Source organism: Colobus angolensis, unplaced genomic scaffold (assembly GCF_000951035.1).
Source record: "Colobus angolensis palliatus isolate OR3802 unplaced genomic scaffold, Cang.pa_1.0 Scaffold129, whole genome shotgun sequence".
NCBI lineage: Eukaryota > Metazoa > Chordata > Mammalia > Primates > Cercopithecidae > Colobus > Colobus angolensis.
Genome location: NW_012114141.1, coordinates 3477243 through 3502089, shown reverse-complemented (window position 1 = coordinate 3502089; position 24847 = coordinate 3477243). Strand labels below are relative to the sequence as shown.

The 24847-nt window shown below is 44.8% G+C and overlaps 1 protein-coding gene across 1 annotated transcript in view; it reads left to right on the top strand.

The window, feature by feature from the left end:
• Nucleotides 1-24847, top strand: part of RFTN1 (raftlin, lipid raft linker 1) — a 203248-nt gene continuing 178401 nt past the window's right edge. Inside the window, exons 1-2 of the mRNA XM_011933708.1 lie at nucleotides 1-183; nucleotides 20088-20240. Coding sequence (XP_011789098.1) covers nucleotides 20096-20240 — 145 coding nt within the window. The 5' untranslated portion in view covers nucleotides 1-183; nucleotides 20088-20095. The remainder of the gene's footprint in view (nucleotides 184-20087; nucleotides 20241-24847) is intronic.

Below are 24847 nucleotides of genomic sequence, written 5' to 3'. Positions count from 1 at the left end.
GACCGACGCACCGATCACCGGAGGGACAGACATACGAGCACGCGGCGCCGCCACCCCCGCCTCCACCCACCGGCGCCCACGTCCTCCCCGCCTCCTCTGTATGGCACAAACTTTCCTCCCGGGACGGAACACGCTGTCTCAGGGAGCCCGCGCCCGCGCCTTCTCCTCCGCCGGTCCCATACGGTAGGTGGGGGCGCGACAGGGCTTGGGGTGTCGACCGGCACAGACCCCTCCGTTTGGCCCTGTGGACCGGGTCCCTGGCGGGTAGTGGGAACCCCGCGTGGCGCCTCCCTGCAGGGTGCTCTGTGCCGGGGCTCGGGAGCTGCCAGAGCAGCCCCCGTTGGCCCGCGTGGGATGGGGACCTGGGCTGATCCATGGGACGCCTGGATCTTGGGCCAACTTTTTTTGGGGGGGAGGGCGGGTGTGGGGGAGTCATTCCTGGAGCGATGTAGGGAGAGGCACTCCGGAGCAGCCTGTTGGGGATCGTGGGCTCTGCAGGCTCAGAAGCGCCTAGAAAGGACGCGGAGGTGGGGGAGCTTCGAGGCTACAGGTGGGTCCAGGAGACACTGCCGCTGGGGTCCTCGGAAAAGAACAGGCGGGAGCTGGTCGCGGAGTCCAGGTTTCAGGGGTGCGCGCGGCTGGGGTGGGGCAGGGTGGAGGCGGTGCCTGACTGCCCCTCTGCGTGTGCCCTAGGAGGTGGGTTTGCTCTGGGGACAGAGGTACTGGACCTGTAAGAGCAGACATGCCGCGCGCTTCGAGGAAGCGCCGGAACCACTAGAAGCACAGGGACGCGGGGTGCGGAGAGTACCCAGCACTGAAAACGGGCATCTCCTCTTCTGTAAGAGATTTTCTTCCCTTGTCTTAACCCACTTCTCTAGACTCAAGGGACGTCAGGATGGATATGGGTCTGGACGAGGAGGAGGTGGTTGTGTATTTCAGGAAGCCCCGTTGTCAGGCACGCGCACCCCAGTCCTAGGCCAGGGCTAGTGCCCTTCACCTCCGGTGTCGCTGCCTTTGGCAGCAAGAACCGCGTGGAGGCCAAGGTTGTAGACCCAGGCGCGCTCCCTGCTGTCTCGCTGTGCCTCTGCGCTTGCCCTTAGCTGCCCTGTGTGGTTGTGGGTGATCCCTTGGGACGCTGGGTGGTGTCAGTGAGTTTCTTTGGGGGCTTAAAACAAACAAACAAGAAGTACTTTTTTAAAAAAAGTCTGACTCAGTCTCTTGTCAGTGGCCACCCCAGTTTCCAGCAACTCATGTGCTGAAACCCTTGTAGTCGGTACAGCTGTTTCAGGAGCTGGGCGCTCAATTAGACCAGGCATCTTCCAACCCCTGCCGTCGTGTGTCATCTCAGGATAAGTAAGGCCTTGCCAGGAAGGAAGCCGGGTGTAATGTGAGCGACCTCTGGGCCTGTGGGTAGGGCCACTCTGCTCACCCCTTGCCCCCTGCTGCCGGGATTCCTAATTTGTACCTCTGAACAGCTGAATCCCAACGAAGTTCAAGTGACCCCAGATGTCACCAAACCCCACAGAGGGGTTACGAAGCAAGCTGTTTGGGGCTCTTTGGTGCGTGTGTGCTAACCTCAGTGAAATCACTCTAACCTCAGGCTGAGCTCTGCATCCTCTTTTGCCTTCAGTGGGGTTTCGGGCCGGCCTGAGTAATTCAAAGCCCCAGAGCTGGCACGTCATCCTCTGGATGCATTTGTATATCAAGTCACTGGCTTGGTTTTTCTTTGTTTGCTTTTTGGCTGTATGGACATGGGGCAAATGGAAGTGGAGTGTTGTGCAGTTAGCTAGTAGATTTGGTACAGGAATTGAAAGATAATAAATTGGGAAGACAAGTCAGTGAGTTCTTTTTCTCCCTCTTGAGCAGGAATTTTTGGCTTACATTCAAATAATTGCTTTGTCTGTAGGGAAACAAGCAGAAAATCTTTGGCATGAGTGATGTGAGTTCCTGTAAAGCTACTTGTGTTCTTCTAGTCTTCTCTTTTCAACAGAATTGAAACTATGTGGTCCCATGGCTTGGTAGGGCATCAGTGCTTTGCCAAATTTCTAACTTGGTGGACTAAGGAGAGGACACTGTGACTCTATCCCCATCCCATTTTTTAAGATAAGAAAAGTTGCAAGAACAGTAACCACCTAAATATACACGCCTAGAGTCTAATTCACATTTTGCCATCTTTGCTTAACTACACATCCATCCAGCTATCCCTCTATCCATCCATAAGTCCAGCTGATTGTTTTATGCATTTTAAAGTAAATTACAGATGTTGGTACAGGTCATTCCTAAACATTTTAGTACACATTTTATTATTTAGACTTCAATATGTGTTCATGGTTTCCTTAAGATAAAATTTATATACATATAGTGAAATGTGCAAATCTGGAGAGTACCATTTGCATAATGTTTTGACAGATGCATGCACCTGTGTAACCCTAGTCCTTATCAAGACAGAGAATATTACTGTCACCCCAGTAAGTGCCTTCATCCTTATTCTCAGTCATTCTCTGCCCTTACCCTCTCAGTGGCAACCGCTGCTGTATCTCATCATAGGTGAGTTTGACTTGTTCTTGAACTTCCTGTAAATGGAATTCTACAGTATTGTGTAAAGCTCACCATGTTTTTGAGATTCATCCATGTCGTATCCATGATTTTGTCTTTTTTTATTGCTGACTTATGTTCTGGAGCATGTCTCCTCCACAATTTGTTTGTATATTCTGTTAATGGACACATGGATTATTCTAGTTTCTTTCTTTCTTCTAGGTTCTTTCTTTCTTTCTTTGGCTATTGTGAACAAAGCTGCTGTGAACATTTGTGTACAGGTCTCCTTAGGGACATGTGTTCTCATTTCTCATGGGTAAACACCTAGTAGTAAATTGCTGGGTCAGAAAGGAGGTATATGGAAACCTGATAAGAAACTGCTAGACCTTTTCGCAACATGGTTATACCATTTTATACTCTCACCAGCAAAGAATATGAGTATGAGATTCCAGATACTGCAACCCTGTCTTTCCTATCTTAAAGCCAAGAGCATGGTTTGACTAGTATTCTTCTGGGGCCAGAGGGAACCTGAGGCAGTGGGGAACATGTTTTTATAGGTGGAGGGGCCATAGGAAGTCCTGACTCTGCCTGTAAATGGGTTTAAGCTTAAATCATTGCAGACGATCAGATGAATATTTTATTTTTAGAGATTTTCAGAGAAGGGAATTCTATAGGGGAATGTACCCTTGGTTGTGAAAGAAGATTGATTGAGTGCTTTCTATAAAAAGAAAAATAACCCCAAGCCCTACAGAATTTTACTAAGCTTCTGCCTAGAGACTCCCGGGGGATTTCTGGTCTGTTGGTATGGTTGATATTAACTTGGTGGAGATCCCCCTTGGATTTCACCGGCTTGGACAGCCGGCTATTAAAAGGGGTTGTGTTTGTTTTGAGGGGCAGGTCAGATTTGGCTTTGTGAAGACTCAGAGAATGACTCTCTTGTGAAAGTGATCTGGCCTCTCAGTGAGAAATGTGGCCTGTCAACACCCCTTTTATCGTCCTGGCCGAGAAAATGGGCCTGTGCCCCTCAGGTCCCCTAATAACTTAGTCCCTCTCTGTGGTGCCGGCAGCCAAAGCTTACCCTTGGCTGGTCTAGGAAATAGGAAGTGAACCTTTCCGTCTGAGTGGGACCCCAGGATGAATTTTTTGCATCTCATCAAGGTGTCCCAGTGCTGACCAAGCTTTGCAGGAGTCAGGTGGCAGACAGCTCAGAGTCTTGAGACATTGCACTGTGTCTGGGGACTGTTCCCCTCCTCCTTAAAAGCCTCGCGCAGTGCCTGCCAGAGGGTAGGGGCACAGTAAACATGGGCTGAGTGATTTTGTGACTCGTGATACCCATCTGGGTGATGGCATCTCTGGAGGTTGATGGTGGGTGTCAAGATTGTCAGGGCCCCAAGATGTATTTTACTAGAGGGCACTTTACCATGGCTTGGAAAACACGTTCAAAGGGTTTGGGCCTAGGAAAATTTTGCTCAGTGTAAACTTTCATTGTATCAGCACTGTTCTCTTTATTACCTATTTTAGTATTGTTAATAAAATACTCATACTTACAGCTGCCCATTGCTGAGTGCTTACCCTTTGCCAGGCACTGTTGTACACTTTGCACGCATTATCTGAATTTGATCCTCATGAGAGGCAAGTACTTACATTATCTTCACTTCAGCCCTGAGGAAACTGAAGCCTGCGAGGTTAACTTTCCCTAGGTTCACATTTTCATTTCTCTAAGACCTTAAGGGAAGAGACTGTGACATTCTGGTTTTTTGAAGGCAAAATCTGTCTACAATCACGGATTTCCAAATACACGAAGGCATAGTATAACAGAAATGTAAACTAGATAATCAGAACAGAGTTACAGGAAATGATACACAGCAATCATTTTCTTTAGTTTTTTGTCATTGTTGTTGTTTGTTTTCATTTTGTCTTAAGTTTACTGAGTTTGGCACAGCCAGGGGCTTATACTGATTTTGATGATAATTTAAAATACTATTGGTTGATTAGGATTATAATTTTATTGAAGGAGCAGGAAGATGTTGCCAGCTGAACTGTTCCATACGGTAGCCACTTGTTACATGTGGCTATTTACATTTAAATGTAATGAATTAAAATAAAAGAAAATGTAAAATTCAATTCTTCAGTCTCACTCACCACATTTCAAGTGGCCCAGAGCCACATGTGGTTAGTGGCTACTGAATTGGTTAGCACAGATAGTGTTTTCTTCATTGCTGAAAGTTCTGTTTGATAGTGCTGCTCTATAGTAAGTGTTTGTTTTTTACCCTTCGGTTTAAGAATTGGTAACACACTTGGCTAGGGCTTATGCTATTTTTCACTGACAAAGGGATACATTTAGCCAGATGTTGCTTTTATGTTTACCTTTTAAAGGTGTGTATGTGCATGCGTGCATGTGATCTTTCCTCCCATTCACATTCTGTTTTTGACATACATTTGAGTCTCCCTTTTCTCCTGGGCCCCAAAGGGGCTTTCATTATTAGCATTGCATAATTTATCAAGACACTTTCTCATAAAAGATTGGTACAGCAGGCAAGAGATGACCACTGCTTGAACCCGGCTAATTCCTTGCTCTCCAAATAAGAACTCCGTTCAGCTTTTAAATATGCAATTGTGTGACTTACTCCCTACCTGGGCTGAATTCAGGAGGAAAAATCACTCTCAGTGGGCCAGAACCAAAGAGCTGGAAAATCAGGTCACATTCTGCAGCAATGGCTACCTGCCAGGACTGAGATGGAGGAGACACCATTTGGGGTACTTGAAAGCTTCATTTGGGGTTTTCCTGGATTTGACCTGCCTCCGGGGTGCAGGGAGTGATGGAGAAGGCTGGCAGCTTTAGTGTCCCAGTGACATGGGACAGTGGAGGACTGGTCCTGGGGCTGTCGCCTCTGCTGTGGTGTACGGTACTCCAGAACCAGCCTCACAGAAGAGAGGAAGGCACTTCACAGGTGTTCACAAGCAGTCAGTCCGGCCGGAAGGGGGAAATCCACATAAGCTATGCTTGGCTCGGTTGTTTGATGCCGACAAACTCTTATGCTACTTTAAGATCCCGCACTGGAGGTTTCCACACTTCTTCAGCCAGGAAGCCAGATGCACCTCACTGACAGCTTTCTCTGGCGTTTACATCTGAAATGTCCCATCTTGTTGTTCCATAGGGAGACCTCCTTGAGGGTTAGAATTTATTCTTTATGGGGGCCTATCAGCTTTCATTTGTGTGCGTGTGTGTGTATATGTATGTGTGTATGTGTGTGTATGTGTATGTATGTGCATATGTGTGTATGTGTATGTTTGTGTGTATGTGTATTGTGTGTGTATTTATGTGCATGTTTGTGGATGCGTGTGTGTGTGTGTATGTGTGTGTATGTATATGTGTATGTATGTGTGTACATGTGTATGTGTATGTGTGTGTATGTGTGTGTGTGTGTATGTGTGTGTTTATGTGTATTGTGTGTGTATGTATGTGCGTGTTTGTGGATGTGCGAGTGTGTATGTGTGTGTGTGTGTGTGTATGTATATGTGTGTGTGTGTGTGTGTGTATGTGTATGTTTGTGTGTATGTGTATTGTGTGTGTATTTATGTGCATGTTTGTGGATGCGTGTGTGTGTGTGTATGTGTGTGTATGTATATGTGTATGTATGTGTGTACATGTGTATGTGTACGTGTGTGTATGTGTGTGTGTGTATGTGTGTGTTTATGTGTATTGTGTGTGTATGTATGTGCGTGTTTGTGGATGTGCAAGTGTGTATGTGTGTGTGTGTGTGTGTATGTATATGTGTGTGTGTGTGTGTGTGTGTGTGTGTTTTGAAACTCCCTACTTTGCCTTTTACCCTTTGTCCTGAGGAATCCTTCAACTTTTATGGAATAGCGCTCAAGTTCCTCAGATTTGGGCGAACTGTTGTAATAGATTTTACTTAGAAAGTTGGGTAGGAAGAGATTTGGTTAATCATAGACTCTGGTTAATGGAACCTGATCATATCATGTATTAGCAAATTTTGGAAATATAAAGCACAAGAAATCTGTTTAAACACTTCTTTAATTCAGAGAGGTCTTTTGGGATTTTCCAGCGTCTTATGATACCCTTTTCAGTGTGCCCTTTTCAGTGTGGTATAATCATGACTATAGGCCAGAATAGGTCCAAAGGCATCTTCATAATGGGCAACAAGTAATCCTAGTAGAGGACTAAAATGGTTAATATTTATACTGCTCTTTCTATGTGTCTGAGCTCTTCTGAGCCCTGTTAAATATTAACTCACCTTACCTTATTTAGTCCTCACCCTAGAAGTGGATGTTGCAGTTGTCCCCATTTTACAGATGAGAAAACTGAGGTTAAATGGCTTCCTTGAGGTCACACAGGTAAGAAATAAGGGCACAAGATTTGAACCTAGTCAGTCTGGTTCCAGAGCCTGTATGACCAACCCCTGTGCTGTACTGTTAAGAAAGTGAATTTGAGAGCCACACAGGGAATATTTCAAATGCCCTTTACCATCCTGTACCAGATAAGTGTCTTTCCTATTCCCGAAAGATGCTGCTAAGTAGGTATTTATTGTGCATCTGTTACGGGCAGGGCATTGGAATAGCTGCTGTTGGGGATGAAGAAGACCTGCTTGCTGCCTTCCAGAAATTTACTGTCATGTGGGGAGATGAGGCATTACCAAGAGCTGTGGAGCTCTCCTCTGAACTCAGAATGGTACATCCAGTGGCCCACTGCACACCTCTGCTTGGATGGAGTTAACATGGCTAACTCCTGGCTTCCTCTACCCATGTCAGAAGATGGCCACTCCAGCCTTGCAGGTCCTGGTGACCAACCCTAGCGGTGTCTTGGATGCCCTCTTTTGCTCATCCCCTTTTTCTAAATCATCAATCAATCCCGTTTTCTACCTTCAAAACATATACAGAATTTGACCACTGCTCACGCGTCTACTTACTGTCATCTGGGCTCTCCACTCTCATGGTCTGTCATGGCTAGAGTAATTGATGTCTTCCCTCAGCTCGAAACCTTCCAGAGGCTTCCAGATCAGTCAGGGTAAAGCTGAAGGGCTCACAGCCTGGCCAGGCCTGCGCTCTGTCTCCCAAACCCTGTCTGACTTCACCCCGAGGTCCGGTCAGCCTCCCGGGGGCGCCACACCCCAGCTTGTTTGCACCTGCCACTGCCTTGCCTAGCCCACCCTCCCCCTTATACCATGGCTCGCTCTGTGGCCTTCTTCATGATTTTGCTTAAATGTCACCTTCTGGGTGTGGTCTTTCTCGATCCCTGTATTTAAAACATTGTACCTCCTCCTGTGATTGCTACCCCTCCTCCCTGCATTATTTTTGTTCTAGTTGGCATACTTTAAAAATGGAATTTCATGTATTATTTTTATTTGTTTGTCTATTGCCTGTTTCTCGGCTTCTGAAGGTAAGGTCCACGAAGGCAGGCTTGTGCTTTTATTGTGTGAATCCCTTTCATTTTACTTTGGTATCACTAGCATTTAGAACAGGACCTTGCATATAGTAAGTGCTCATTACTTATTTATTGGATGAATCAATGGCCTAAAGTAGCAATCCTGTTAGAGCTCAGCCTTGAAGGAGTGTGACGGTTAATTTTATGTCAGTTTTTCCTAGGTTATGTGCCTAGTTTTTGGCCAAACACCAGTGTAGGTTTTGCTGTGAGTTATTTTTTAGGCATGATGAATTTTGCAATCAGAAGACTTGGAGTAAAGCAGATTACCTCATCACTCATGGATGAGGTCCATAAGTGAACCTCATCCATTCTGTTGAGAGCCTTAAGAAAAAATACTGAGATCCACGAGAAGGAATTCTGACTCCAGACCACCTTTGGATTCAAGATTGCAACATCAACTATTCTCCGGGTTTCCAGCCTTCTGGCCTTCCCTGAAGATTTTAAACTTGTCAGCCCCCCAATTTCATGAGCTAATTCCTTATAATAAATACCTCTATTTGTCTCTATCTGGGTGTACACATACGCGTGCGCACACACACACACGTATCTGACTGGTTCTGTTTCTCTGGAGAACCCTGATTAATACAGAGGATGAGAAGTACAGGAAAACAATGTCAGGTGGAAGTTCACTGGAGGAAAATGGTGGTGCCTGGGAGTTCTGAGGGCGTACAAAAGATTGCAGTAGCTTAGCCTGACTTGACTCTAGGGTCAACTGTGAATGGAAACAATGGGAGGTAAGACTGGAAAGGAGGGAGGGTTGAGAGAGTTTGAGGCTGAGGACTCCGAGCTGCACAGCGGATGTGATTATGCTGTTTGAGCCACTTGTGTGGTGTAAAATGGTTAAGGTGGGAAAAGCTGGAGATAGGAATTAGATGGATGAGGGGGAGCCAGATTCCAGGAAAGCATCGGTTGCTGTTGAGATGGCAGATTGGTTTGGAGAATAAAGTGGGGGGATGGATAGCATCCACCAGCTCTTGGTGAGCCAATGTCAGGGTGAGGATGGTGGCGGGAGCAGGCTGATACTGGGGCTTTGGGCCTGGATGTTAGGAGGGCAGTGGTATTACCCAGAGATGAGAAATGCAGGAGGAAGAGCAGGCTTGTTGGGCAAGGTGCTGCATTCTGTGGGGCATATTCTTCCAGAAGTGCTGAGAAAGTCTCAGGTGAAGAGAGAAAGTTCCAGGTGGAAAAGTTGAAACAGTTCTTGGAGATGTCTGCCTGTGGCTGGAGAGAAGACAGACAGGCTGGGAAGGAGACTGGGGAGCTCTTGCCTGGAGCAGGTTAAGTTAGGGCGAGAGAGGGAGTGTGAGTGCTAAGGGAGAGACAATAGCATGTAAGTAACTTTTTTGAACATACATAGTACTATATATTAGTGGTTCCCAAATTCTGGGCTAAGATACCCCAAGGCACTGCAGCAAATGCACAGGGTGGCCAAGGGATATTTTACATTTTCGAGGGAAATGCAGCAATACTTAACATCGTTCAGATACCACGCTAAGTACTAGCTTGAGGCACTTCGCAATATCAACATCTGACAGTACCACATTGCTCTTGATGATGTCATATCTTTACAGGCTACATTTTGGGTAGTTGCTAAGAAAATCGGTGTGGAAGTGGGAATCAGGGTGGTGGTGTTCAGTGTGGTTCCAAGTTTGGAGAAGTTGCGCAATGTCCAACAGATGCACACATCCCATTAATGAGTAATTATGGTTAGTTAAGAATGAAAGAAAAAATATTTCTTCTTTCAGTTTATGTGTGCTAATTTTTTTTTGAAAGGCTATTGTTGTTAGGCTGTGAATAAGTATTAAGTTGTTTGGACCTAACTACTTAATAAAAGAAACTATTGGATACTTTGTTTTAATCTAGGGCGTGCCATTAAAAAATGTGCAGAGGAACTAAGGGCACTACAAACTGAGAAATCCTCAGAATCTCTGCCATATGTTGTTCTGGGTGTTATATGTTATATATAGATTGTAAAAGAGTACACACAGGGATAGAAAGATAGGGAGAAAGGGAATGGCATGAGGACTGTGTCAAGAAGTCTATTTATCCAAAAATAAAATATCTGAAGCAAATAAGGTAAAAATGTAAGCACTTGTTAAATCCAGGTGGTGGACCCATAGACATCTCATTTTCTGTACTTTTCCATATGTTTGAAGTGGTTTATAATTAAAATAATTTTGGAAAAGTGAGGCAAGAGGATGGAGGAGGACAGAAATGTAGGAGTGCCTGTGCTTGCCTGGGAGGATGGCAGAGGAGACTGGGAAGGGGTGTTTGAGGTAGAAAGAGATTCAGGAGATGGAGGGTTGTGGGACTAAGCAGATCAGTGTGGCTGAGCTCTGGACTGTGGTTCTCAGTCCTGGATGTGAGGCTGTAGGGGATATCCTGGGCCCTGTTGATTCTTGGCTATTAGGAGATTGGAGAGGGTTAGGAGTGGGAAAAGACTGGGTTTGCTTCTAGAGCATTGATGCTCAACCCTGGCTGCATGTTAGCATCACTTGGGGGTTTTCAAAATACTGGTGCTCTGGCCCCACCCCTAAATGCCTGAGCATCAGGGCTTTTCACAGCTCTCTAGATGGTTCCAAAGTGCAGTCAAGATTAAGAGCCACTGCCACAGCCCAGCGTTTCTCAAACTGTACTGTGAGTCAAACTTTAAGGAATCACTTATTGCTCAAATACAGATTCTGATTCAGCAGGTCTGGGATGGGGCCTGGGATTCTGCATTTTTAACAAGAGCCTGGATGCTGCTGCTGGTCTGAGGTCCACATGTTGAGTAGCAGGTTCTGAGAGGGAGCTATTTTTAGTGAAGGGTGGCTGGAGAGCAGCAGAGCAGAGATGGACTCGGGTTCAGACCCCTCCTGAGATGGACTGGGATGGTGGTAGGTTGTGGGAGTTGGAGGAGTGGGGGTAAGCAAGTGTTTTCTTCTTATAATGCAAACACCTTATCAGGTATCTTTTATTGTGTCACAAATTACGCCAAAACTTGGCAGCTGAAGAGTCAGCTCTCAACCACTCCACAATGCCACTTCTCATGTAGGAGCAGGACTCTTAACATGAACTGCCTGGATTAATTATCTATTGATGGGTGGTAAATTGCCCTAAAACCTAGAGGCTTAAAACAACAAACATGGTATCTTGCATGGTTTCTCTGAGTCGGGAATCCAGAAGTGGCTTAACTGAGTGCTTCTGACTTAGGGTCTCTCATGAGGTTGCAGTGAGGATGTCAGCTGGGCCAAAGGCTATAGGATCTACTTTCACATGGGTGTTGAGTTAGTGCTGACTGTTGGCAGGAGGCTTCATTGCCCTGCAGTGGAACTTCATCCTACTGATAGAGTGTCCTCACAACGTGGCAGCTGGCTGCCCCCAGAACGAGAGATCTGGGAGAGCGAGGTAGAACCCACAATGTTTTACAATCTAGTCTGGGAAATCACACTCATTTCCACCATATTCTTCTGATTACGCCGGTCAGCCCTATTCAGTGTGGGAGGGGACCACACAAGGGTGTGAATACCAGGAGGATCATTGAGGACCGTCCTGGAGGCTGGCTGTGATATCCGTAGTGTTTTCTTTTCTTTTCTTTTCTTTTCTTCTTTTCTTTTTGAGACAAAGTCTCACTCTGTTGCCCAGGCTGGGCAGTAGTGTGCAGTGACATGATCATGCAGTGGTGAGATCATGGCTCACTGCAGCCTCAACCTCCTAGGTTCAAGCAATGTTCCCTCTTCAGCCTCCCGAGTAGCTGGGACCACAGGCACATGCCACCGTGTCTGGCTAATTTCTTCTTAAAATTGTTGTATAGAGACAGAGTCTTGCCATGTTGCCCAGGCTAGTCTTGAACTCCTGGGCTCAAGTGATTCACCTGCCTCAGCCTCCCAGAGTGCCCCGATTGTTTTCAACCATGAAAATAATGCATGCTCAACAAAGAAAACTTGAAAATGTAGCCCATAGTGTCATGACCCCGAAAAAAGTTCTGCTAACAGGTGGTTTATGAACTGCCAGTTTTTCAAAAATAAGGATTTTATAAGCAAATACACAAGCACTTTTAAAAAGCGATACCATACATTAATACAGTTTGATATAGATTGTTCTTTACACTTGACATTGGATCAGGAACACTTTCAACCGGTACATTTTAGAGTTTCTTAGACTCTGTTGCAGGACAGCAAAAAATCTGACACCATCTGAATACTCTACTCCATTTTTAAGTTTAATTTATATTTCTGGATCTAGAGAGATGTCATTATCATGTAAAGGCTTCTTAATTTGGATGATCAGTTCTTACTTTGGATGACTGAATGAAGTAATAAACATGCTTGTGTCTTCAAATACAGAATTTGAGTGTAGAAATAAAAAATGGGGTTGCCAGCTGATCCAGCATCATTGCATATAATTGCCCCATCTCTGGTTGCTTGTCACTAGCTGTTGGCATTTGTTAAAATTAGCTTTACAGGCTGCCTTAGATTAGCAGCAAGTGTGGCAAATGAGGGCTTACTCTTAATGAAACTAATTTGTATTTGAAAATATAACTACATTTATTGCCCCCATTATTTAAATGTGTGCATGCTAGTTGATAGTAAAAATGAACTTTTAAACCAAGGCTTTTCTACATTGTAGCTAAAAAATAATCTTTTAAGAAGGTGATCCTTTTGAAGTGGTTTTCCAGTGTTTTTATGGGCATCGTGGGAAGCATTTCAGAAACAAATTAGGATACTTTTAAAATAATAATTTAAACATTTTAACATTTAAAATGACACAGGACATTGTGCCCCATTGCTGGTCAGCTTCTTCTGGAGCCAAGTATTTGGTGATGTGCTGTGTTTGTGTGTGTGTGCGCCTGCGTGTGTTTTGTTACAGATAAGTCTTGCTCTGTCACTCAGGCTGCTGTGAGGTGGTGTGATCACAGTTCACTGCAGCCTCGCAATCCTGGGTTCAAAAGAGCCTCTTACCTAAGTTGCTGGGACGACAGGTGCACACCACCACACCCATCTCTGTGTTTTATATAACAGTGACTTGTTCAGAATGCTCCCGCATTCTGTCCAGACTTCTGGAACAGTCAGCCACACTGCACCATGGGTATCTCGTCATCGTCTCTGTGATCTCCCTGAAGGCAGGGCCTGGCCTTCCCAGTTTTAGTGTTTCCTAACCAAGTGCCTGACTCAAAGCAGACCTTAATAAATGTGAGTTGAATGAATGGATGGATGCATGAATTTGGAACATAAGCTCCCTCCCTCATGGAACTAATAGCTCCTGTAAGAAGCTGATCCACTGTGTACTAAAGAGACATCCCACTTAAGGTTTGATTCAGCCCAAATTTTTTCCAGAACATCACCATTCAAGGGATCTTTGCTTCCAGATCATTTGCAATGTCTACCATCCTCTTCTTGCAGTTCGGGTCCCAGAACCTTCTTCTGATTTCTTTATTTTCTTCTTTAGAAAGCATCTAGTTCCTAATTACCCTTACCAATTTCTGCTGGGGAACTGTGTGTATATCTTGATTATTTCCCCACTGTTTCACCATAGGAATGGGGAAAGGCCTCCTCCATTTCCTCTACCTTTGAAGACTTCTAGGAAAGTTTTTCTTGGTACCTTGAGGCTCGGGAGAACCATACACATAGTTTCAGGGATGTCTGCTGAGAAGACAAAAACATAAAAAGAGAAACAAATACCTGAGCAACTGTCAGTCACAGCTGATCCAACAATGAACTTACACATAAAATTGGTAATCTGATCAACATGAGTGTCAATATGAGGTGAGCATAGGAATTTGGAAGGGTGGAGCTGTGGGAGCAGGGTGGAGCATACATGAAGTACTAGGGGAGTCTCACTAGACACAGGTGACTTTTAGCATGTGTTTTTTACAAAAACAAGCAACAACCAGAGAAAAAGTCAGTGAATAGCAACGTTGGGCATGATTCCACCTGGTGAGCTGATGCCCCAGTTGAGCAGGGGCTAGCTGATCTTTGAGAGGTCTCACTTTCCATACACCTGTCATGGGGGCAGTATCTGGACATCCTGTGTGTTTAAAGGGAAGCATTTTTTTCATTAACAGGGCCCCTGCACTTACCATATAACCCAACAACCCCACTCTTAGGTGTTTACCCTAGAGAAGTGAAAACTTATGTTCATTTAAAAACCTCTATGCAAATGTTTATAGCCACTTTATTCATAATCAGCCAGTGCCAGAAACAACCCAAATGCCCTTCAAAGGGTGAATGGCTGAAACAGGGGCCCTAAAATCAGGCCAACTTCAGCAGGTGCCAAGGAAGCGGCAGGCCATGGTCGTTTTGAGCAGACTTGGTGTATAAGTTGCTTATGGTATAAATGAACCACTCCAAAACTCAGAGGCTTAAAACAACAACAGTAGCTTCTTTTGCTCAGGAATCTGCAGCTTTGGCAGGGCTTGGCGAAACAGCTTGTCTTTCTTAACATGGCATCAGCAGCTTGACTGAGGCAGAAGATCTACTTCCAACATGGCTTGCTGGCAAGATGGCCAGCAAGTTGGTCCTGGCTGTTGGTTCCTCTCCACATGGGCCCCTCTTTAGGGCTATTTGAGCTTCCTCATGGCGTGGTGGCTGGATTCCAAGAGCAGGCACCCCAAGAGTTAGCAAGCAAATGTTCTCAAGTTTCTTAAGGCTGGGTCCAGAAACTGGAACTGTGTTAAATTCCATCAGATTCTACTGGTCAAGCCGTTGTGGAGCCCAGACTCAGGGTAATTGACATAGACCTCACCTCTCGATAGGCTCAATAGGAGGAATGTCAGTGGATTTGGGAGCCACATTTGAAAACCATCCTACTTACCATTTACCTTCCACCTTACTAGAGACGTTGACACATGTGAGAGATGTTCTTCCACCGAGACACTCCCTGAATGTCTGTGTGAGGGAATGTGCAGCACATCCGTGCCTTCTGTCTGCATCTGGCAGTACCATTCCTTAGACCCTTTCCTCTGCCTTCCCTCCCACTGCCCTCAAAAGCAACGTACCCATCTTTTGCCTCCATCCTCTTGCAGGATTCTAATGTGATCATGGTTTGGGAATGTCACATGGTAAACAGTGTAGCCTAGAAAACTCTGTAATAGTGTGCAAGTCACTGTTACAGCTTATTTTTCCTACTTTTTGTAAGCTAGATTTTTCTGACTTGTTTTGAGCATACTATAGACATTTTTGGAATGATGTAAAAGTCTTTCCTATTTTGACAGGGGTGGGAGTTGGTGGAGAGGAACAAAATCCAGGGAGAAACAAAAGGAATGCAGGTGTGGTAGCAGGGAGCAGGGTAGCTGCCTCTACACAAAAGAGTAGGAGGAACTAATTCACACTAAGGTTTTGATGGCCAGCAACTACTTCCTGGGTCTGCCTTTCCAAAGAGGGCTGTGCTTTAGAAACAGTTGCTTAAACTAGGGTTGCACGCACTCCAGAGAAATCAATCTCTAAAATTTGAGATTCAAGCATTCAATGATATTACAGTTTTGGTGCTGGCTGGTATTTATTAAAATAAAAACTTGATACAAATTAAATGTAACAGAGTTGGAATGAGCAAAGAAAAATTTGTAAATCGGACAGCCTCAGAACCAGAACAGGTTCAGTGACCCGCCTGAAACACATCCTGGCAGTGTTTTGTGTACCGAGAAGAGAAGTGAGGTACAGAGACAGCTGGCTTGGGTTGGCTGCCTGTGATGGCCTGCATCTCTGCTGCTGTGATTGGCTGAGACTCAGCTATTTGTTACAGAAGTATACATCCTAAGTTAGGCTTTCACTTAGTTTACCTACTAAACTAAGTTGCAATTCCCTATGTGATGACTCAAGTGTGGAGGCATCTGCAAGCCAAAGTTGGTTGAATTTAACATACTGTTTAGCTTTTCTGTGTCTGATCACATGGATAATTTGCCCAGAGCCCCTTTATGTCCTGTGATATCAAGCACAATGCCCTTTGAAATGAGCTGGGGCAGCAGCCTCAAGGTTGGGACAGTCTGACTGAAACTTTAAACTCAAAGTTGTGAATCACAAGAGTTTTCTAATGCTTCTTGGTACTCTCCTGATCCCCACCCCAACCCTTTCCAAATCTTTCTTCTCATCCTGGTAACCTCCTTTCTACTGTCAAGGGAACTGTAAATAAATTAAATATACATTAAAAATTATAGACAAAATAAAATCATACTAAAGTGGTAGTGGCTACCAGGAGCTTAGCTTGTTGTCCTTCCCATGGAGATATTTGTCATTTCAAAGGAGATACTTAGGAAAGGTAATTCTGATTCAAAAGAATGAACCTCTAATATGAGAATTTACATAATAAGGTAGCAAAAGTGGGAGGATTTTTGAGGAACAGGTTCCTTCTTGGAGGTCTTCAAACACCCTGCCTTCCAGAGCAAGGCAGGTCTGCCTGAGAGTCTGAGGGTTGTGGGCATGAGTGCCTTCCCTTGCTTGCTAGCCTATTCACTCCTCACTCAGCCTTGCTCCCATCAAGGTCTCCAGCAGGGCTCAGTATGGAGAAACTGCTGCCACCCTTTAGAACCTGCTGCCAGCCTGAGAGAGAGAAGAGTCCTTTCTCCTCCTCAGGACACTGTAGTGTATACACAAGTGGCTTTATTGGATAAGCTAGCGTCAGATGAACATGCCTGCTATAAATGTTGCTTCAGTTTTTAATTAGAAGAATTGAGACCCAGTACGTAGATAATTTTGTGTTTTGCCTTTATTCCATCCTAACATTACTGTTGGAGATGTATCTGTGCATTTGTAAGGTCACAAATTTATTATTTTTTAACCTTTTAGTATAACTATGGGAAAGCACACAAAGCAATACAGAGACTGCTCAGTAGCCCAGTAAATCGTCACAAACTGAGCACACCGGTGTAACTGACACCCAGATCAAGAAACAGCAAAGCTGGTATCCTAGAAGCCCCCTCATCCTCTATGCAGTCACTGTTCTCCCAAGGGTAACCGGCACCCCACCTTCTAACACTGGAGATGAGTGTTGCCTGTTTTGGAACTCTGTGTAACAGGAGTAAGAAAGAATGTACTTTTTGTGTCTGGCTGCCCCCACCCCCACTCCTTTTTGATTTTTGAGATTCTTTGATGTAGTATATAATCCTAGTTTCCATGTTTTCGTTGCTTTATAATATTTCATTGTGTAAATATACCACAATGTATTTATCTCTTCCCCTGGAAGGTGTTTGGGCAATTTCCAGGATAGGGCTGGTATGAGTAATGCTACTGTTAGCATTCTCATACGTGTTTTTTGATGCCCATGTGTGCACATTTCTGTTGGTATATACCCAGGAGAGGAATTTCTGGGTCACAGGATAGGCATGCATTCAGCTTTCCAACATGTTGTCAGTTTTCCAAGGTGGTTGTACCAATTCACATGCTCACCATCAGTGCAGGGGAATTTCATTTGCTTCTTATCCTTGCCAACACTTGCTATTATCAATTTTTTAAATGTCAAACTATTCTGGTAGATGCCTGTTAAATCTCACTGTGGTCTTCCCTTCATTTCCCTGATGAGTCGTGAAGTTGAGCTTCTTCTCATGTGTTCCTTGGCCATTTGCATATCCTCATGGGTGTGTGTTGAGGCATTCCACCTGTTTGCTGTTGGGCAGTGTATCTTTTCCTTATCGATTTGTTAGGCACTCTTTGATTCATGGTGGATGTGAGTCCTTTGTTCATGAATGCATTAGTGTGCAGGAGCCAACACACGCTGGCTTTTGAGAGCTGATTTTAGCATCTCTTCCTGACTCTGCCTTCCTTGGCATCATGTTTGGCAGCTTGAAATCTGCCATGGTGGGTGTGTTTACACCATAGAAATAGGCAAACTACAAATCGGGGTTTCCTCTCTTTCTTGGAGAGCTGGTTTACCAGTGCACCACTTGACAAGTGCATTGCAAATAGCTTATTTCAGTCTCTGGATTGCCTTTTCACTCTTTAATGTGCGTTTTGAGGAACAGAAGTTTTAAATCTTAATATAGCCTACATTATCAAAATTTTCTTTTGTAGTTAGAGCTTTTTGTGTCCTTTTTAAGAAATCTTTGCCTCCACCCCCATATTTATTTATATGGCTAGCTAATCGTAATCAATTTTGCTTAACTTCCCCACTACTGAAGCAGCACTGCCACGTACAGTTATAAAGATTCCCAAGGAGGGATGCAGGGGCTTAGATCCAGACCTTGCTGTGCTCAGTAAGACATGGCTGGGACAGGGTGCATTCCTTAGAGGAGGGGACACCTTTTTCGAATTCTCACAAAGGCACCATATGGGCTAGTGGTGGGCCCAGATCTCTGACACCCTAAACCCCACACTGCCTGTCCGGCCTGCCAAACTGCACTGCCTGCCCTTTCCCTTCAGATGGTGCAGCTTCCTGCCTCCATGCCTTTGCTCTTGCTGTGCCTCCATCTCTACGTCATCACATTTGGAGTCTGTCCAGCAAAGCCCATCTCAGATACCCATCCAGGCCCCTGCCATTTTCCCATCTTGTTATAGCTTGAATGTCCTCCCTCTTGTAGTAGGCTAACCTCCTTGAGGGCAAAGACCACATTGTTTGAATCGCTGACAATGCTTTGCCCATAGTAGGCATGAGTAAATCTGCATGAATGAGTGACTTGGCAAGCCTTTGGGCTCTTTGCAGAGAGTAATAGTGCACATCTCGACGGGTTACCGCTTCCCAACACTTAGAAGCTTCCTTGTCCATTTCTTTTCTGCTTTGTCCCAGTGGATGCCAGCCGGCTTGCTTTTCAGCAGTTAAATATGCAGCCCTTTACATATCAGCTGTTTCATCTGCAGAACTACAGAGTATTTTACAAGTAATCAGTTCATGCAGATTGCACATAAATCATGTCTGCTCTGGCCCTTTGGATACTAATGTTCCCTTATTAAGGCATAAGTAAGCCTTCCTGTTCTCATCCATTCTTTCAGACTTTTTTAAATTACTGAAAAGTAGAGCCTAGTTGTTGCTACACCACCTCCTTCCATTCCACCCACCCCATGCCCTCGTTGCTTTTTTGAGGTTCAGTTTGTTTTTCTGGAGCTTGCCAAATTGCCTTAGGAAGCTGGGTAACTTGTAAATGAATTAAGCAAAAGGAAATTCTTATCTCTAAAAGGAAGTGGTCACTGTGTTTCTGTGTGTGATGTTCTTGGCTGGTTAATATTTTTGTGAAATATGTTCTGATGGCAGCAGTGGTACCCCAGAGAGGAGGGAAGCATCCGTTATGCTTTGTACACAAAAGCAAAATCTCTTCTGCTGAAGTTGGAGGAGTGGATGAAAAGCTATTTCATGAAAGTCATTCTGCCCAAATAAACAGAGAGCCTTCATTGTTTTTCATCCCATGGAAGATTGGAAGCTCAACTCACCTTAATGTGCCCATTACTTTAACATTTCTTTATTTTCTTTTCAAACTGGAACTACAGATTTTTGCTCTAATACACGTGGATTTCTGCTTCCAATTGCCCTATCCCTGCTATTAGTGTTCAGTCAGTTTTCATTTTGGTCTAAAATGACTCTCTAAGAGCTTGGAAGCATACTATTATTTCCTGCAGTTTGGTCTAAAAATGAAGAAAAAGGGGACTTTCAGACAAGGCCCATAAAAATACCACCATCTACTTTTAGAGATGTTTTATGAATATAAATTTCCTGTCTAAATAATTACTGTTGAGGGTAGAAAGGACTTGGAGTTTTGAAATTGTAACAACAACTTATTCTGTCTTAGCAACCACAGTGAAGGTGACACGTCTCTTGTTTTTTATAGATGGGCTGACACTATAATGCACTGTATTGCTTTTTAGATCCCATTTTTTATTCATGGATACAGATTATAGTGGAACTGAGGCAGTGGGAGGTATTATTTTCCTCAGATGGGGAAAAAAAGGTATAAAACAGGTATGCTTTTGGTGTCATTTTAAAAAATCTCAGGACGGCTGGTAATAGTATCTTAGCAGAAGGAGAAGCCAGCCTGGGTACTGAGCGCGGTCGTCTGTGTTCAGGTCCTATATTAAATTATACCCTCAGTTTCATAAAGGCTGAGGTCTGTCATGTATTCTTCAGGAAAATTATGGCGTCTTTTATACCAGGGTGTTTAAAGACAAAATCTCAGGAAAAAATCACCTCCCCGCCTTTTTCCTTTGGCCAGCAGCTGCTGAAATGGGTTGCGGATTGAACAAGTTAGAGAAACGTGACGAAAAACGGCCTGGGAATATTTATTCAACTTTGAAGAGGCCTCAGGTGGAAACCAAGATAGATGTGTCCTATGAATACCGCTTCCTGGAGTTCACAACTCTGAGTGCCGGTGAGTACACGGGCTGTGCACAGACACGGGCAGGTGGGGTCTCCAGCAGGGCCTACAGGGGATGGGGGTGCTGTTGGGAGAGCTGGATGGGGTAGGGGCTGTGAAGAAATGAAAAGGGCAGGCCTGTCTCAAGGAGGCAGCTTACAGAGATCCAGATTTTTATGTGAAATCTCTCACTTTTTAAAACATAGTGGTTGGGCGCGGTGGCTCACGCCTATAATCCCAGCACTTTGGGAGGCCGAGGCGGGTGGATTACCTGAGGTCAGGAGTTCAAGACCAGCCTGACCAACATAGTGAAACCCCATCTCTACTAAAAATACAAACAATTAGCCAGGCATGGTGGCAGGCGCCTGTAATCCCAGCTATTCAGGTGGTTGAGGCAGGAGAATTGGTTGAACCCAGGAGGCGGAGGTTGCAGTGAGCCGAGATCGTGCCACTACACTCCAGCCTGGGAGACAGAGCGAGACACTGTCTCAAAAAAAAAAAAAAAAAAAGCAACTAATTACAATTTTAAAAAATGAAAATCATGTGTGAGCCAAGCAATACATATGGACGGGCTGAATTTGGCCCATGAGCCAACCAGTTTGCAGACTGTTTCATAGCAAGCCCCGTGGAGAAGGAAGGTTTGCCGTCTCTCCTCGTATGAAACTTCCTGTCCACCCAAATTCACCTGCCTGTTGTCTGCCATCTCGCAAGAGGGCTCATCCATCTGGGCTTGGCTTTGCCTTGGCTGAGCCAGAGGGAGTCGGGTCACCTCCCATATGAGTGTCCAAGGACTAAGGAAGCAGGGAATAGCCCATGAAGAGTGGGAAGGGATGGTCAGCATCAGCATCAGAGCATTTGCTGAGCACCTGCTGTGTGCAGAGTGTTGGGCCAGTGTTGAGGGGGGAAGTCATGAGGCATGTCCTGGCATCTTGCAGTGTTCTATCTGATGGGAGACAGAAGACTCATACAAATGAAAAAACAAAAAGAACTCCACAGGTTTTAATAGTGAGTTGGAAAACACTGAAGACATGTTTTTGGAAGAGAAAGAAAATGCTCTTCTTTTTGGGTCCCAGGAGTTTGAGAGCAAAAACTGGGCACTATGTAACAAAGTCATCTGAACACATTTTCTCCCTGGGCTTCTGGGTATAAAAGCTTCTATGATCGGAAAGGAGAATGAGTGGAAAAAGCCCTCAAGTTCATGGATTTGAGTCCTGGCTCTGCTTCAGAGTAACTGGGTAAATCACTGAGCTTCCCAGTCCTGTAGTGTCCTCATCCATAAAAGGAACACGGGTGTTCACTTCATGGGGCAGTTGTGAAGATTAGAAGGGTAGATATGTGTGAAGCTCGTAGCACAGTGTCTGGCATGCAGTAGGGTCTGCAAGTGTTTCCCTTCCTCCCCTCCTCCCCGACTACTCTCCGCTGTGACTGTCTCCGTACTGAGGCTCCAATTGCTTCTTGAGCTCTGAGAAAGGACAGCTGAGTGTCTCTGCAGGGACATTCTGTGCATCCCCTGCAACAAGTCACCACAACTGAAGCCAGCATCTTCCTTTTCAGATTGCTTCCTTCCAGTGCCCTTGATGAGTCAGTCATGCCACCACCATCCTCTTAAATGTGCAGATACCTATGACCATGGTTTCCCCCTGCGTGTAGTTGCCAATCCTTTGCCCAAGCCTATTAAAACCATGTCTGTAAATGCCTCTAATATAGCTAATGTAACACACAATTATCTGGAGCATTTGATCATGCATTTGGTCCTCCATTTATTTGTTCAGTGAATATTTAAGTGCCTACAATGTGCTGGGCATTGTGGGAGGATTAGGGAAAAACGGAAGCATGTTTAGGAGAAAAGATTGGAAGGAAGTATTTAAGTATTAGGATGCTGAGATGATGGGGGAATTCTTTTTTCTCCCTTTGGAGTTGTGTTTTTTTTTCATCGTGGTTATATGTCTTTAATTATGACGAAGAGTAGCTTTGCCCCCAAGAACCTTCACAAACACATGAAGTTTCCATGCAGTATTTTGTCCCCCTGCTGCTTCATAGCTGGTCTCTGAATGATTTCCCTGACCTCCTTGTTTGTTTGTTTCCCTGAGCTTCAGCTGCAGCATCCACACTGTTTTTGTGCATTGTGCTGTCCTTGATGGGATTATCTTTTGTTTTCTGATTATGAAATAAACATATACCCATTATAATGAGCTAGGACAACACTGGCGGATATCCCACATGGCCTCCCTGCTCCTGCCCTCGTCCTCCTACAGATCCTGCCAGTCCTCTGCTCAGAGTTTTCCTGTGGCTGTCGCCACACCAAGAGTGGCACAGCTCCCCTTGACTGCATTCTCCCACTGCTTGTCTTTGGTGTTCCGCTGCTTTTGCTTTGCTCTTTCGTGAACCTGTCAGTCCTCCTCCAGGCTTTTGCACTGCCTGTTCCTCTGCCTGGAAGTCCTCCCCCAGGATCCCCTTGCTCATCTTCAGAGAGAACGGAGTCCTTCTCTCTGAAACTTTCTTTGATCACTTCTTTAAAATTTCTACCTTCTTCCCAATTCCCCATGTCTTTCTCCTCTTGATTTTCTCCATAGCACTTCTTACTATGTAGCCTGCAATATATCTTGCTTATTGCTATTTGTTTCCTCTTTGTTGTCTGCCTTCCTTCATTAGAAGATAGAATCCCTTCCCATGAGTGCAGGGATTTTCTCTCTTATTCTCTGCTGCTCCCTCAGTGCTTAGGACAGTGCCTGGCACTTAATAGATAATCAGCAAATAATTGCTGAATGAATACTCACCGTATGTTTTTGAATCCTGCTTTTATGTGACTTAACATTGTACAGTGAGGTGTGCACCTGTCATGCCTATGCTCGGAAACTATGATTTAATGGCTATATATGATTTAATCACTCAGTATACCATAATTTATTTTGCAGTCCCCTTTTATTGGACATTTAAGTTATTTTGGGCTTTGGGCTATTACAAATAATGTTGTGATAAGCAATGTTGTCCATAAATCTTTGTACACATTTCTGACTATTTCCTCAGGAATTACTGAATTGAGGGATGCGAATGTCGGCACTCTTGATAAATTGCCCAGTTGCCCTGTAGATAGGACCTGCTTGTGTAAAACACACATCTGATTCTGCACAACTCTTTAGGGGGCTTCCCTGGATGGATGAAGTTGAGATTCAAGCCAGAGCTCAGGGCTTTCTGTAGCTTGGTCTTGCCCTTCGTAGATCCTCTCCCTATTGTTCCCTGGAGGACGGTGTGTCACGGCATTGCCTGCCACCCCCGCCCAGGACCCTCTTTTCTCTGCTTCTCTGATTCAGTGCAGGCAGCCCTTTCTGCACAGGCCCCTACATCTTACTGCTTGCTAGGACCCCACCCACCTGGATTTGTTCCTTCTTGACAACGATTCTATCAGAATTACTCTCTTGTGCACGCCTGTAGTTTGTCAATACCGTCCTTTTGACACTTTGATTACATCATATATTAAACCTATTTGTGTTTCCCTGGGGGCAAGGACCAAGCCTTGTTTATTTTTCTGTTTGTCTTCCTTGTTCAGCTTTCTAGCTGAGATGAGCCTGTTCTGCATAGTTGGGTCCTAGTAAACCTAGAACTAAATGCTAACTCCTTTCCCTGGAGGTCTCTCATGTTTTTCTTCCAGGAGTTCTAATGAGATTATTCTTTATTCTCCAGAATAGAGCTGACGTTTGTTGAGTGCTACTATGTGCCCAGTCCTGTGATAGGACATTACGTCTTGATCTCATTTTTCTTTCTTTTTTTTTTTTTTTTTTTTGAGATGGAGTCTCGCTGTATCACTCAGGCTGGAGTGCCGTGGTGTGACCTCGGCTCACTGCAACCTCTGCCTTTCAGGTGCAAGCAATTCTCATGCCTCAGCCGCTTGAGTATCTGGGATTCCAAGCATGCACCACTACACATGGCTAATTTTGGTATTTTTAGTAGAAACGGGGTTTCACCATGTTGACCAGGCTGGTCTCAATCTCCTGACCTCAAGTGGTCCACCCACCTCGGCCTCCCAAAGTTCTGGGATTACAGGCATGAGCCACTGCACTGGCCTAATCTCATGTTTCTGAAATTTTTCAGCTTTATCAAAGTATAAATGAAGTAAACTACATTGCACACATTTAAAGTGTTCAAACCCATAAAACCCTCACCACATCAAGATGCAGAACATTTCCATTGCCCCAGAAGTTTCCTCATGCCCCTTTGTTATCCCTGCAACCCCAGACAACCACTAATCTCCTCTCCATCACTGATTTTTTTGTTTGTTTGTTTTGAGATGAAGTCTCGGCTCTGTTGCCCAGGCTGGAGTGTGGTGGCACAATCTCGGCTGACTGCAATCTTCACCTCCTGGTTTCAAAGGATTCTTGTGCCTCAGCCTCCTGAGTAGTTGGGATTACAGGTGCCTGCCACCACACCCAAATTTTTTTTTTATTTTTAGTAGAAATGGGCTTTTGCCATGTTGGCCAGGCTGGTCTTGAACTCCTAACCTCAGGTGATCTGCCTGCCTCAGTTTCCCAAAGTACTGGGATTACAGGTGTGAGCCACCTTGCCCGGCCTCCATCACTGAGTTTATTTCCCGCAATGTTCTATAAATGGAATCAAATAGTATGTAC